We start from the raw sequence: 16533 nt of genomic DNA on the forward strand, positions 1-16533 counted from the left end.
TGTCCCATCTGCGGGGAGCATGTTATAGAGCAGGAGATGATGAGCCGATTGTACATAGTGTTCTTTCTGCAGGCAGCATGTTATAGAGCAGGATGAGCTTATGAGCCGCTTGTACATAGTGTCCTATCTGCAGGGAGCATGTTATAGAGCAGGAGATGATGAGCCGATTGTGCATAGTGGGGCACATTTACTAAGGGTTAGAATCACGTTTTTCCGCCGGGTTTCCCGAATTTTTCCGTTTTGCGGATTGGATTTTGTCGCAATCGCGACGGCTTTCACGCGACGGAAATTGGGGGGCGTGGCCGCCGGAAAAAAACGGACGGATTTGGAAAACAGCGGAATTTAAAAAACAAATTGTGTTGCAAAATCAATAACTCACATGCACCGGGAATAGGTTGTGGAACTCCAGCGGACTTCGGCAGACCTCGGCGCAGCAGAGACACCTGGTGGACACCGGGCGCATGACCTTAGTGTATCGCCGGAAGACCCGAATCCGAGTCGGAGAACGCGCCGCTGGATCGCGACAGGACCGGGTAAGTCCTATCTGCAGGCAGCATGTTATAGACCAGGATGAGTTGAGCAGATTGTACATAGCGTCCTTTCTGCAGATAGCATGTTATAGAGCAGAAGGAGCTAAGCAGATTGTATATGGAGTCCTATCTGCAGGCAGCATGTTATAGAGCAGGAGAAGATGAGCAGAGGCTACATAGTGTACTATCTATAGGCAGCATATTATGAGCAGGAGGAGCTGCCTATAGTTAGATTATGAGCCCCATTGTGGACAGGGACCGATTTGACAAGTTCTGTGCAGCGTTGGGGAATTTGTGTGCGCTATATAAATAATGGAATTATTGTCCTATCTACAGGCAGTATGTTATAGAGTAGGAGAAGCTGATCAGATTCTATATAATAGAGTAGGGGAAGCTGAGCAGATTGTACATAGTGTCATATCTGCAGGCAGCAGGTTATAGAGAAGGAGGAGCTAAGCAGTTTGTACATAGTTTCCTATCTGCAGGCAGCATGTTATAGAGCAGGAAGGCAATAGACAAGTTATGTCTCCGTCTTGCATATTTGAGCGAGGGGACTTTCGGAAGCCTACAGACGCCTGATGTGGGCTTGATAGGGCTGGTGTCTGCTGCTTTGTAAGGGTAAGAGGTGTAGTTCCCACTCCCAATCATGTGTTTATATTATACGACTGTATCTATACTAAGCCTTGCCCTGATCCATCTTAATACATTAGCAGAAAGTCCTTGGAATATTGTCCTCTGCTGCTCCGTTACTTTCCTGCTATTGTCATAGTGACGAGCGCTCTTTAAGAATAATCTCCGCACAAGATTTTTCCTTCCGCCGGATATTTTGTCCTTCAATTTCAGATATTGAAATAAATAAAAAAAAAACAAAACAAAATTGCATTATTTTGTAAAATGTCAGTGTCAATCGTATGTGGCATTAATCTGACTTTTTGTTTTGCCGTTCTGAAAGGCGACATAAAAGCTGGAAACAGGAGGTTTTCAGCAGGCGGATGGTGTGACAAGGACAGATCACCAAAGGCTTTTTCTGTAGTGGGAAAAAAAAAACAATAACAAGGGTTTTTTTTTTCTATTTTATTTGAGAAATGCTGCATTTGAAAACACAATATGACAGAAAGCACTTATATACAACCGCAGCTGGGTGAAATTTTCGTATATTTTTTTCCATTTTTTTATTTGGTATAATACAATTTTACCGTACATCCACTTTTTTATGTGTTTTTATTTCTTAAAAATATTATATTTTTTTTTAGACAAAAAAGAAAAGACTCCCCTAGACAAAAAAAAAAATAAAATAATAACAGCTAAGGCACAATTTGTTAGGCTAAAATAAAAACATTAGGGTAGTGCAATAATTGTTAAAAATCACATTCTACTACGAGGAAAATTCAGACTTGTTGACAATTTTTCTTTTTTAAAGACCGGTCAAATTTTTTTTACAATTTTTTTTTCAATTCATAAAATACTCCTTTAAATAAATTAGCAAAATATCTACATCTTTCAGTGTGTGCCATTTATTTTTCTCTCTTTTGACAACACTCATATTTACAATTTTCACCCCCCCCCCAATAGAATTACAAAAATTTGACTGTACAGTTTAATGCACAAGATGACGCCCAACATAGCAGTTAAGGGACATCGCTGACAGTTTCAATAAAAAATAAATAAAATCATAAAATCGGTGGTGAGGAAAGACATAAAAAACATCTGTAAAACAAACACTTTATGAGGAACCGTTTGCTCTTGTAAACCTTGATTTTTTGGAATTTACTGCAGTCAGGTATGCTGGGAAACAATGTTACAATGGTGCATGTGATAAACCAACAGGTATAACTGGGCTTTACCTTTAAAGGGGTTGTTCACTTTCAAAAAAATAATTCACATTGCTTGTGTGTATGAAAAGTTTCCAATATCCTTTCTATATAAATTGCTCATGGTTTTCTAGATCTCCGCTTGCTGTCTATAGGAAGCTTCATTGTTTAATTTTTTGTGGATAAACACTAGTCCTGGTCATGTGATGTCACAAAGGCGCACAGCTCCTTGTACCTCTGGTCATGTGATGTCACACAGAGCTTGGCTCATTATATCCCTGGTCATGTGATGTCACACGGTTGCTCGGATCATTATATTCCCTGGTCATGTGATGTCACACAGGTACTCGGCTCATTATATCCCTGGTCATGTGATTTCACACAGGTGCTCGGCTCATTATATCCCTGGTCATGTGATGTCACATAGGTGCACAGCTCGTTATATCCTTGGTCATGTGATGTCACACAAGGGTACAGCTCCTTACATCCCTGGTCATGTGATGTCACACAGGTGCACGGTACACAGAGTAATCAGAGCTGTGTGATATAACGGGCCATACACCTTTGTAGCATCATAATGAGCCATGCACCTGTGTGACATCACATGACAAGGGATATATAACGAGCCATGCACCTGTGTGACATCACATGATCAGGGATATAACGAGACGTGCACCTGTGTGACATCACATGACCAGGGACCAATTTTTAAGTAGACAACAAAGCTTTACGACAGCAAGTAGAGTTCTAGATAAAATTGTATAACTATTCATTAAATAAACAAAAATCAATTATTTGCTGAAAGTGGACAACCCCTATAATATATGAAAATTTTGATCCTAGGAATCAGGGGCGATACTGCTGGATGCCAAAGGAAAATCTGTATTAGTCGTGCTAACCATGACGCAGAGTTTATAGTATTGGACTCCTGGGTAACCACATCTGAAACACACCCTCAAGTTACTCCCCCTGATCATTCTAGTGCAGTTTGCAGCCAAAAATACTGAGACTTAAATAAGACTCCATAAAAGTCTATACGGTCTATCTGGGTCCATTGGGTCAACAAACCAAGAATCAACTGTGAATTATTTTTTTTTGTTCAAAGACATTTCACCCAATTTTATGTAAAAAATAAATCTGATTCCTATCACATAATGCGGTTAATATGACCATCTTTAAAACCAATGTCTTGTTGCTTAGGATAGACATCTTAACATCTACATTCCTTCCTATATGTGTACAACCGGTACGACATAAAAGATTCAGATTTTATTATCTACAAAATCCTGCTCAACATAAAATATAAAAAATATCTTAAATTTCGTAGCAACAGTCTGCAATTGGTTCATTCAAAGATGGGTCATAGAATCGAACAGTATCTACTAACAGCTGGGATTGTATAGGACAAGGTATCCTAAAAATAAATGAGGTCATGACAAAAATGATGGACGTTGTTACTTGGGTAGAAAAAGTGGATGATGCAGCCATAGGAGAAGATGGACTTCCACCTGCTCTTTACGTAATAGAAGTGCAATCATCCAGTGATATCTCTGTAGAGCAAAACTAAACCTGGATGACTAAGGCCCGTTCCACACTTGCGAATGTGATGTGATGAACTCGCATCACACTCGTAACGCATGCTGCCGGGAACGCACGTCCCGAACGCTGCACTGCGGGAGTGAACTGACATGCTGAGTTCACTCCCGCGGTGCAGCGTTCGGGCCGTGCGTTCGCAGCAGCATGCGCTGCGAGTGTGATGCGAGTTCATCGCATCACACTCGCAAGTGTGGAACGGGCCTAAGTCCTCCGTAGTATTGGATATTCTGCAGAAATTGATAGTCAAGCCTTAAACCATCTACAAACCGAACAATATCAGAAGATAATCGTCTGAAGGATTTCAGAGCAAAAGTTCCCATCTACAAAATCATTTGTTCGAAGGGCAACAGAAGCTTCCAGACATCTGAAGTGACAGGACATTACAAATCCATAAGTTATAAATTTATCTAAATTCTCAGAATATTGAAATTACTGTATATACTCGAGTATAAGCCGGGACCCCTAATTTCAACACAAAAAACTGGGAAAACCTGTCGACTCGGGTATAAGCCGAGGGTGGGAAATGCATAGGTCACAGCCTCCCAGTATATAGTCTGCCAGCCCCTGTAGCATATATCCTGCCCAGCCCCTGTAGCATACAGTCTGCCCAGCCCCTGTAGTAGGAAAAAAACCCACTGTACTCACCTTTCCGACGTCCCCCATAGGTCCTCTTCTGTCTCAGACTGTCTCGGACAGAAGAGGACTTATGGGTAATGTAAGAAAGGTGAGTTTTGACTTTATTTTTTTAGTTGACTCGAGTATAAGCCGAGTTAGGGTTTTTGAGCACAAATTTTGTGCTGAAAAACTTGGCTTATACTCGAGTATATATGGTAGCTTAGGAAGCCAACAAATGCTATTTTCATTATTCTGAGAATTTACATGAATTTAAAACTAAGTATGGATTTGTCTTAGCCAATTGTCTGTGGTTTTAGTTTTTGAAAACAGAACAGAAATTTTGCAAAATTTTAAAAAATGTAAGAATTGGTTTAAACCAAAGTAATTGTGCAAGGATTTGTCATGCAGGTAGAATTTTCAACAATTGCTCGGGACTTGCGCATCAGTAGATGGCATAAATGTTGGAGAAAATGGGGATTTTGGTAGTGGAGACCACTGACTGCTAGAATTTTTTAATTCACCATTTTAAGAAAAGAAAATTGGATTTATGCAATGTATATGTTAAATGCTACAATGAAAGCAAAACAAGGTTTGGATATCGGCTGCATACTCGCTTTCCTAGGCACAAAAAATATCTGAAATAATGGTATTTTTTATCAATCCAATCCATTTTAAGGCCACTTATACGGTACTTTTCACATCTATACAAAGCTGGCTGTACACTCGAGATTATGGATGGCTGAGAAGCCGCTTCCTTCTGGTAACCATTGGCACCGTTTATGAGACACATGAGTGTGAAGGATGTAGATAAATATGTATGGAAAATTTAGCATTTACTCTATATATATTTTTCGATGTCTATTATACCTTTAGGGAACACTTAAAATTTGTAGAATGGAAACCAGACATCCGCCACACTCATAATGAAGAATTATTGACACAATTATATTAAACTGAAGGACTATATGACCAGGGGTGAATTAAGACTGCCATGGGCCCTGGGCTGTATGAATATTATAGTCCCTACAAGTCCACTATGCACTTCATACATCTGGTACTAGAATCAAGCTTCTTGGGGATGGAGGATGCGTCCCTTCTGCCTGCTTTCAATATGCAGATTCAGGACCTTTGGAGGACTTTAAAAGGTCCTGAAATTGTTCTTGTATTCATGTGCATTGAGAGCAGGAACAGATGTATGAGGATTTCATGAGTATAAAATTTGGTGCGTGGTTTGTGTGGCCATGGACCTCCTAGAAATCTTTGGCCCTAGGCTACTGCCCAAACCTACTGTATATGACCTATTTACATGATAGGTTAACAGTACACAATAAGTGGGGATCCAACTTCGGAACCTTTCTCTGGTTATATGTTTTAGTGCTTGGAACAGAGGATGGAGCCGGAAGACAGAGGCTCCTCCCACTGTAATGGGAGCGGCTCTGCAGATCACTTACACTATTGCCTTACACTGGATGGAGCCTTTCCATCTCCATCTAGTCCCTTGGTTGCAAGTTCACAATGACTAATTCAGTGTCCAGGTTTTGGACCCTTACTAAAAGAATACTGCTTACTAATCCGGTACATAAGTCATCAGTATAAATAATGGATGAGGGTCCGTAAAATCCCTTCAGGTCTGATAATCTTTTCTTTTTAAAACGTTCATACAAATCCATATGTAAAAAATGTTCCACTGGATTCCATTTAATGGGATCATAAATTCTAGGGGACAATATGAGGTTACACAATGACCCCCTACAGATGTATATGGGAAAGCATTGATTTCGAAAAATGGACAATATAGTCCACAGGTACTAAGTGCGGCCCTATTTATATGTTGGGAAATCCATTATGTAAGGCCAACATCATCATGTAAAAATATGCTTTCAACAATGAATTTTGCAAATATATTACTTTCAGGAGTTTTTACAACTACAATATGAACCCGAATTTGTCTGTTAATACAACTAGCCCCCTATGAATGGCAGAACAGTATAATAACCACCGGACAATAGAGGTAAAAAAAACACAGTTTTACAACATAAGCAAAACCATTGACAATGTTATAATATACAAATAGAGCACTGTGATCAGCGCCAAGTAGATTCACTCTGTTATCAGAGAAGCCTGTACAGTGTCTTGCTGTTATACGGCAAGGTAACATTTAACGCTCCCAAGCTTTTCCAAAAATGAGGGTGACAAAATCAAAGACATGGTTTTTGCATAGTTTATACATTCAAATATGTTAAAGCAGAACGTCGCTTCGTCTGGTTAGTTGTGAACGTTGAGAGGTAGCTCTGGCAGTAGCACCCAATGGGGGTAAAGGATATAGCTGTTATACCACAAGCCCATCCATATCATAGAGATATTACTGCCCATCCACAATTCTGTTTCATGGATCGTCCCATCCCTTTTATAGCTTTGAGGCCTACAAATATTTGCATCAACTCACAGGAAAGGGGACTCAACTCAACACTGACCTCGTAGTAGCTGAATCCATGGTTTGTATGGACCATTGTTGTGACTGCATTGTTTTCTTTGCCATTTTACGTGTCTAGAGGTCCCAAAAGGTTCATGAAAACTGGGGTAGATGATGGCTGGGATGTGGATATATAATTTCCTTTCAATCCATTAGACCTGTTTACAATAGGGGGTCCCATAGGGTTAGATCTTTACTGGGCCCGCGATTACGGTCAATCCATGTCTAATTCACCACAACTGATGGACTTTATGGATGAAGTAAACCTTACTATGCACAGTAAGTTTGTAAGTCATGGCAATACATACCCTACAAGGTGATTGGTGGGTCAAATATCTGGTCAAAATCTACTTCTGGGCTTTCTGACTGATTTTGTTTCAAATGCTCTACATTCCACCCAGATCCTGACCGGAATATTGTGGAGTTCACGGATAAAAAAAAAAAGACCTGTCCAGATGGAGAATATGTGGCAAAATCCATCCATCCATCAAAACACTGTATACATGGAGTAATCTACAAAGCCAGAAAGATTAAAATGGAGAGCACTGGGTATATTAATAATGCATTATATAGCCATTGCTATAAATTGTGTAGTGTGGCCTTAATTTTTGTATTGTGACCTGCAGGATTGGTTAAAGGGGGTTTTCCAGGCTTCACTTATTAGCCTATATAACTATTAGACTATATATATATATATATATATTCTTTCAGGCTGAGATAAGCCAAATTTGCCAGGTTTGTTACTGAAAATTCAGCACAATTGGTAAATTTGTGACAATTAGAAAGCTCTTGTGGCAACTTGCTGTGTGAAGACGTGATCATGTGTGAATTGACCATCAGGGCGAAGCCGGTGGTCACACTCTTCTAAGTATAGTATTAGATGATACTTAAATAGTTTGGTTTATTTTGATCTTATATATATAGAGAAACCTGCAGCCGCTGAGGATCGTCCGGTGGGCCCTGGCTCTTACCCAAAAAACCCCCCCAAGAGGCCAAGAAAAAAACAACCCAATTTGGAGGGATTGATGGAAGGTGTCCGTCCCCTTCAGAATAATTTTAACAGCAACCCCAAAGAACTCCAATTCTACGATGCGATGCAAAAGAGTCAAAGTTTGATAATTTATGTATGTAATTTTAGCTGTACACACATAAATATACCTTACCATGTGTGAATTACACATTTGCATATGATAAGTAGCATGGGTGTGAAAAAAAGCACATGATCAAAATCAGTCAAGGCATATCAAAGTGTGAACAGATGTCAAATATGATGACATTATATATATATCTGGAAAAACACCATAAAAATACAAAGAAATGGGAAATAAAAAAATATCAACACGATCAAGTCTATACCTCCTTAAAGACAATAAAACAAATGCAAAGCGCTGGGCCTTCACTGAAGAAAGGCAGCTGTAGTTAGTAAGATAAACTTCAAGCTGCTCAAGCAGCACTTACTTATTAGTCACTGACTAAAAATATAAATAATAAATATCTAGAATACTTCATTTACCTACCTATACGTTACTATCTAGCCAGACTAGGCAGAACTACATGTTACAACCTTCCAGCTCGTAAGAACAAGGCATCAGCACAGCTAACACCTAGGGAACGTCCTGGTCCATCTGTAGGAGTCATATCACCGGGGCGAAGAAGGGATCTACCGGCCGGGGAGATGAATTTCTGATTAATTGTTTCTACCTTAAAATCTGATTTTAAAGGGAATTCAACTGGATGTTTGTCATGTTACACATGGCATTGGGAGTGGTAGATCTGGTGGCAGAAGTCCACCATTATCATAGTCAACTCCAATTAAAATTTACTGGACAATCCATTCCCAGACTTTCCCTTCAGAGATGTCTGCGATGAAAGAATAAACAATGGCTGCCAAAGAGCTTAAATATAGAAGAAGAGGTTATAGGTAAGAGTGCTGGAAGCTCAATCTGATCTGAGAAGATGTCTTGTCCAATCAATAAAGGTGGAGATGTCACGTGAAGGAAAAGGAAGACTTACTTATCACTCTTTGGTCCATGTTACAGAAATGAAAAAGAATAATGAAGTTACTACACAATATGAATTCACAAGGGTTCTGCTTATCATGATATGACCCAACCCAGAGGAATAGTTTTACATGAATCAGTGAAAGGGTCAACTTAATGATGGTACCTATAATGGACATTTAGAATTATAAATAACAATATGTTAAAGGGGTGTTTAAGGATTTTCATTGACTTGAATGTGATTGAATTGTAACCTGTTCATCTGACCAATGAACGTCTCTGTTCTAGGAAAAGCAGGTGGAGCTCAATGTAGTAGTACGACCACTTCCAAATTTGGATTATGAGGTTGATGGGTGTCAGACTCTCACTGATATTGATCACCTTATGGCAGATAGTCAACAATTAAATGCTGGAATACCCCTTGAAGGTCAGAGAATCTTGCATCTCTTTCGGGTAAGTTGGGTCAGTTTTCAGCCCCATTCATTGGGTAATTTATCTTATGATTAATAGGGTAACACCTTAGGACAAATTACAAATGTTTTGTAGGGTGAACCTACAAAATACCAAAATATATGGGAAAATTTTCATCTTGACCAATAATTTTTAAAGATGACAGAACCATTCATAGTAATTATTTTTATAAATATTGGTCTCGCAAAATGAATGGCCCAAAACTATGGTCTCGCCTCGGGACCTTTACTCTCCAATAAATAATTATAAACATCCTCTGGTCTCTAAAAAACCCAACAATAAGAGGACGAAATGCAATACATAAATCTTAAATAAGTAGAAGCTTTTATAGTGGAAGTGGAATTTCAGTTGGCAAAATCGGTGCACTTAACTCCCGCCCCTCTGGAACCACCCAAAAAGTGAGCAAGAATATTTTTAATGGAATTTGCCTATACCCTGCTCCTTTCTGGGTAGATTTTACAATTTTACCTGTGAGTAGCCACATTTGCCTTCTGTTAATTCAGAACAAACCTGGCAAATTTGGGTCAGGTGGCAAGTATGGGTTCACGAGTCTTAACTTCAACGTCACTACAGAATGTGATGAATAAAGATCATGGTACATGTAACACAAAAATGTGATGACACTGCCAACCAATCAGATTGCTTAGATCTAACAGCGCTGGCACAGGGCACACATGTGCAATACATACTGCTCAATAATACCTCCATCCTATAACCCTTTGTCTCCCAGAGGTGTCTGCAATGCCATTTGGGACTTCTTTGGCAACACATGAGTCATTTAAAGGCCACCTTTTGCTAAAATTTCTCACAATGTAATGAAAAAGCCAACGTTCTTGACATTACATCTGACATATTCGTTTTTTTTAGAACACTGCTTATTAACACTGACAAACACAAAAATACATGAAGGTAGAAAAATAGAAGGTATTTGTGCAAAGGGAAAACAGGGCTTCTCATGACTCAATAATAAGGGAAATATTTGCGCGTTTGAGCCCTTGATCGATGTCTGTTGTCGTTGCTCTGCCAATTGTAGGGAAGTGCTATCAATGCCAGTCTGACCATAAAACCTACAATGGAGAGCAGGAAGGACTTCTCAACAACTTTTATGGTGGACGACTCCTTGGAAAAGCAAATAACCCTCAAATCGCTAAGGGATCTGCTGTTTTTGTAAGATTGGTTAATTTCCCTTTTAAATCCCATACCATTGAAGGGTGCGCCAGATGCTACCTCAAACGCCCATCATGTTTCACAAGTCCAAGTTCAGATTTAGGGTCAGGGCTAAGTGAACTCCAAGCTGTCTGAGAACATGACTGCATGACTGGACATGAAGATGGTCCGGTTGTACAGATGTCTACTGCTGACCAAAGATTACTGGTCAAACTATCAACCCAACTTTCCAGTTTTGACCCTACAAGTGCCGCATTCTTCTTTGCTAGTTCCACTTGGTTTGAGTTGATTGGTATATTTAATACTGGATTCAAGCCTTGGAAACTCTGCTCCATGTACGCATTCTTGGGAGGTCCTCCATGGAACTTGGCAACATCATCTAGAAGGAAGGAAAACATCTAGTTACTTCTGACTTCTAATGGATAGGATTTTTCTTATTGCAAACTAGCTTATTTACTGACTGGAATGGATCCCAGGTCACTGCACAACATTGTGAGATATAGCTCCACCCAAATTAAAAATATCTTACTTAAAAAAACATCACATGATTTATGTCAAATATTATATAAGAAGAATATAAAGGTTAAGGATTTTGATACAGATCAGCTGACATTTCATTTATACAACGTCTAGTATTTTTTTGTTAAAGTAATTGTCTCCCATTGTAAAAGTAAGTGTCTACCATTGTTAAAGTAAAACTGATCCCCATTGATCCAACATCAAAAAACATGGTAAATACTTGGAAACAATAGCCAGATGCAACCAATCATGTTATACATAGTCAGTTTAAGGCTGAAAGGAAGCCGAGGGAACAGAGGAGCTGTGGGGAGCACTGGAGGTACGTACTATGTTTTTTTTTAATGTAATGAGGGGTTGCTGGCCATTTCAGTAGTGGGGGAGGCTGCTGGACATTTCATTAGTGGAAAAAGCTGCTGAGCATTTCATTAGTAAGGGGAGGCTGCTGGGTATTTCATTAGTGAGGAGAGGCTGCTGGGCATTTCATTAGTGAGAGGAGGCTGCTGGGCATTTTATTAGTGGGGGTGGTTGCTGGGCATCTCATTAGTGTGGGAGGCTGCTGGGCATTTCATTAGTGAGGGGAGGCTGCTCGGTATATCATTATAGAGGAGAGGCTGCTGGGCATTTCAATAGTGAGGGGAGGCTGCTGGGCATTTCAATAGTGAGGGGAGGCTGCTGGGCATTTCATTAGAGGGGGAGGCTGCTCGGGATATCATTATAGAGGAGAGGCTGCTGGGCATTTCAATAGAGAGGGGAGGCTGCTGGGCATTTTATTAGTGGGGGTGGTTGCTGGGCATCTCATTAGTGTGGGAGACTGCTGGGCATTTCATTAGAGAGGGGAGGCTGCTTGTTATATCAATATAGAGGAGAGGCTGCTGGGCATTTCAATAGTGAGGGGAGGCTGCTGGGCATTTCATTAGTGAGAGGAGGCTGCTGGGCATTTTATTAGTGGGGGTGGTTGCTGGGCATCTCATTAGTGTGGGAGGCTGCTGGGCATTTCATTAGTGAGGGGAGGCTGCTCGGTATATCATTATAGAGGAGAGGCTGCTGGGCATTTCAATAGTGAGGGGAGGCTGCTCGGGATATCATTATAGAGGAGAGGCTGCTGGGCATTTCAATAGTGAGGGGAGGCTGCCGGGCATTTTATTGGAGGGGGAGGCTGCTGGACATTTCATTAGTGGAAAAAGCTGCTGAGCATTTCATTAGTGAGTGGAGGCTTCAAGGCATTTCATTAGTGAGGAGAGGCTGCCGGGCATTTCATTAGCGAGTGGAGGCTGCTGGGCATTTTATTAGTGGGGGTGGTTGCTGGGCATCTCATTAGTGTGGGAGGCTGCTGGGCATTTCATTAGTGAGGGGAGGCTGCTCGGGATATCATTATAGAGGAGAGGCTGCAAGGCATTTCATTATTGAGGGGAGGCTGCTGGGTATTTCATTAGTGAGGGAAGGATGCCAGGCATTTTATTAGTGGGAGCAGTGTGATGGGCATTTCATTACTGGGGGAGGCTGCAGGGCAATTCATTAGCGAGGGAAGGGTGCTAGGCATTTTATTAGTGGGGGCAGTGTGATGGGTATTTCATTAGTAAGGGGAGGCTGCAGAGCATTTCATTAGTGGGGAGGCTGCTATGCATTCCACCTGTGGGAGAGGGGTTCTGTGCATTTCTGTAGTAAAGGGAGGCTGTGACCAATGCATTTCCCACCCTAGGCTTACACACAACTCAATAATTTGTTTTCCATTTTTTTGTGTTACAATTTGCTGCCTCAGCTTATATTGGCTTGAGTTTATATAGGGTACATAATTTCAGAAACGATTTATTATGTGTTGCTTATTAACTATGGGAACTAGGAACACACTTGCCAACGGCTGAATGTTAAAAACTAAAAAGAACCATTGGAAATACAAGCGGGCATGCGGATCAGACTAGAAAAGTCCCTCACTGCTCTTAGGTGCAGATTTGTTCCCAGCGTGAATGGCAGAAAGTTCAATGGAATGACGCACGTGAAACAGCTTATAGAGACTATAAATGTAAAATAAAAGAAAAGGTTTTTTGTCTGTATCACTGCCACCCGCTGCGAATGTCACAACATCAAGCACATTTCCTTTGGGAACCACCTCTTCAATGTATCTCGATGTGGCGTATTCATATTGCCTTGTTTGTCACCAATATCTAAAAGCTTTGGAGCCCTTATTTTTAGATTGACATTTGTATTAACCTTACAGTATAAACCATCATCAGCCGGAGCGGCATAAAATTGTAGTGTGAGCTCTAACACAATAACTAGCCAGTAAGCAAAACAACATATGCCGCGTATTTGAAGTTAATAATTATGCTCTTCACAGCTTGAATCCCATGTCAGGATGGAAGCAGCATGTATTTCATCTCAACTTCAATAAATGTGCCTTGCAGCGAGTGGGATGCATTTTTTATTTTCAGACTAAATGTTCTATAATTGATTTATAATGTTTAAGGCGACTTTGCCCTTTTCAAAAAATTCAAGCTGTTTTTGAGTCAGAACGGCCTCGCTTTCTATAAACAGCTACGGTTCACAGTGGCCGGGTGAAAATCTCCTGCAAAAAATAGTTTTTTTTAGAAAATTCCCTGCACCAGAGCAGAGTGGGAGAAATACTTATTTCCTGTCTGCTCTGTGCTGTCTGTTATTAATTTCATGATGTCTCAGCACAGCATCACAAGATAGGTCTCATGTCTGTCTGTTAGAAGGAGTTTTTAAGAAACCTGTGTGAGAAAATTGACCTAATAAACCACTGTTGTCAAGTAGTGAAACACCTTTCAAATCATCTTTCTTTCATTGCCCAGCATGGTGGTGTCATCCAGAAGATCAACTGTGAAGTGAGATGTAAGTTGATTGTATAAAGTCATGGGGGTGGAGACTTTAACACTGAAGTCAAGCTCTCCTTCACTTCTGCTGTGATTGACATCATTCAGATTTCTGGAAAGCTAATAAGTGATGTTCTGGAGGCAGGACCATCAATTAGTGAAGGGGATGTTCTGAGAGTGGGGAGCTTGACTTCAGTGTTAAAATCTCCACCCCCATGACTTTATACAATCAACACTGAAGTCAAGCTCTCCACTCTCAGAACATCCCCTTCACTGTAAGTGATGGTCCTGCGTCCAGAACATCACTAATTAGCTTTCCAGAAATCTGAATGATGTCAATCACAGTAGAAGTGAAGGAGAGCTTGACTTTATTGCTCAACTCTCCTAGTCTTCATACAAACAATTTACATTTTGCATCAAAGGTGATTGTAAGGATTATTCCCCACACTGGGCCATGAAAGAAACAAGATCTGGAAGGTGCTGAGATGCTACAACATACGGTAGTGGTTTATTTGGACAATTTTCGCTAACAGGTTCCTTTTTATTACCAATTTCTTTTTAATCATCTAAAAATATAAGAAATAAAGGATAAAGTCAGGGAAGCTGCGTTACCATCTTCTATATTATAACTGTGTGACTGGGGACTGTCTATTCACCAGTAATAGCTGTGATAAGAGTTTATCACCCCTTCCATGGAAAAGGTATGTGGTATAATCCATACAGATGAATAATTACCAGGGGCAGACCATGAGAGCAGGACCGGAGGGAAAGAAAAAAGGAGCTTTCAGATAAAACTAAAAACGGTAATACTAAGTGCATGAAATATATATTGGGGGTACAGGGATATAACAAAAAAAAAATCAGAAATTCTTTTTGGAGCACAGAACAGGCCCCTTATTCACATTCACTGTGCAAAATATACCACAGCCTTGCTGAATAAGAGACACACTGTCAGAGATCAACAGGGCTCAGACACGCGGCCATTCACATGTCTCTGCAAACTTTTCCAATGTGTAAATGGGGGTGGGGGCTTTGCAGACGACCAGACTTTTACCTTAAATCCCTTATTCATTTTTTTGGTTAACATTAAATCATCAATTTTGCTCTCCATCCAAAAGACACAAAAAGGTCTTATTCAGCCGTTCGATATGAAATGTGTTCTTTTCCGCCAGATAGCGGTGCCCGTCCAAGAATCCTGTGCATCTGTCAAGCGGGCGCTGCCACACAGCTATCCGGTGACACCGCCGCTTACTCTGCACAGGAGATAGGCCTGATATTGGCAGTAATTAGGCAGAGTGGGAATAGAGACATACATTTACCAGGCTGCTTTGCCAATGAAAAGCTTCACGGAGGTGTACAGATCCAAACTGCACAATGTCCCCAGACACCGGCTTGACAAAGAACACATTCGTAATTAAATTTATGGATGTAAAAGATTTGCTTGGAGTAGCGTGATTCAGGCCATTCGGAATGCCAGGAATATATTCAGCAATAGGACACTGGATCTAAACAGCATAAAATAAGCAAAATCTTCTGCAGTAGAAGCAAATATCTCTCTCCTAGCCTTAGGGGCTATTTATACTGAGCTGTATGCACCGAGTGCAAGAGCCCATCCGTATATATATATATATATATATATATATATATTCTACATGTGAACAGGGGTGCACCATTCATGAGGCGAGTGGAGCCTCTTGCCTCAGGCAGCACCACCTGCAGAGAGAGAGGGGGGGGGCAGCATCAAGGGAGCATTTACCTGCTATAAAGCAGGACCTGGCATGGGTGTGAGCTACTGCATGGAGAACTCACTAAAAAAATATAACCAGATATATTACTTCTGGATGGGGGGAGGGTGTGCTATAGCTCGTCTCAGGCAGCCAAGACTTTAGATTCATCCCTGCATGTGCAATGACCCCTAGGCCTGAAACAATACATATGTAGTGTCCATTGGGAAAACCAAGTTGGTAAATTCTGTTATGTATATATATACATATTCTGTTATGTATATACATATACATATCCAGGCAGTCCCCGGGTTACATACAAGATAGGGTCTGTAGGTTTGTTCTTAAGTTGAATTTGTATGTAAGTCGGAACTATTTTGGTCTCTGTGACAATTGGATTTTTAAAAATGTTGGGTTGTCATAAGAATCAGGATTAACAATAAAGCTTCATTACAGAGACCTGTGATAACTGTTACAGCTGATCATTGTAGCCTAGGACTAAAGTACAATATAATACCAACATCCAGAGGTCCGTTTGTAACTAGGGGTCGTATGTAAGTCGAGTGTTCTTAAGTAGGGGACCGCCTGTATATATATACACACCCTTGACACCTGCTGTACTTTCCTATACATCGTGGTAATACCAAAAAATATATACTACAATGGTGATCTATAAGCAAAATATACATCTGCATGGTATATAGATGTGTGCATTAGATTCATACAAGGAAGACATTTCTTAATCACGTGATAAAGTTTATGAGGCTGAGATGCAATACCAAGCTCTGCCACTATA

General features: G+C 40.4%; 1 protein-coding gene across 1 annotated transcript in view; it reads right to left on the reverse strand.

Annotated features, from left to right (window-relative positions):
* Positions 1-10405: 10405 nt before the first annotated feature.
* Positions 10406-16533, reverse strand: part of XYLT1 (xylosyltransferase 1) — a 211761-nt gene continuing 205633 nt past the window's right edge. The window contains exon 11 of the mRNA XM_072120641.1: positions 10406-11042. Coding sequence (XP_071976742.1) covers positions 10720-11042 — 323 coding nt within the window. The 3' untranslated portion in view covers positions 10406-10719. The remainder of the gene's footprint in view (positions 11043-16533) is intronic.

The sequence above is a fragment of the Engystomops pustulosus genome, chromosome 8 (genome assembly GCF_040894005.1).
Source record: "Engystomops pustulosus chromosome 8, aEngPut4.maternal, whole genome shotgun sequence".
Classification (NCBI taxonomy): Eukaryota; Metazoa; Chordata; class Amphibia; order Anura; family Leptodactylidae; genus Engystomops; species Engystomops pustulosus.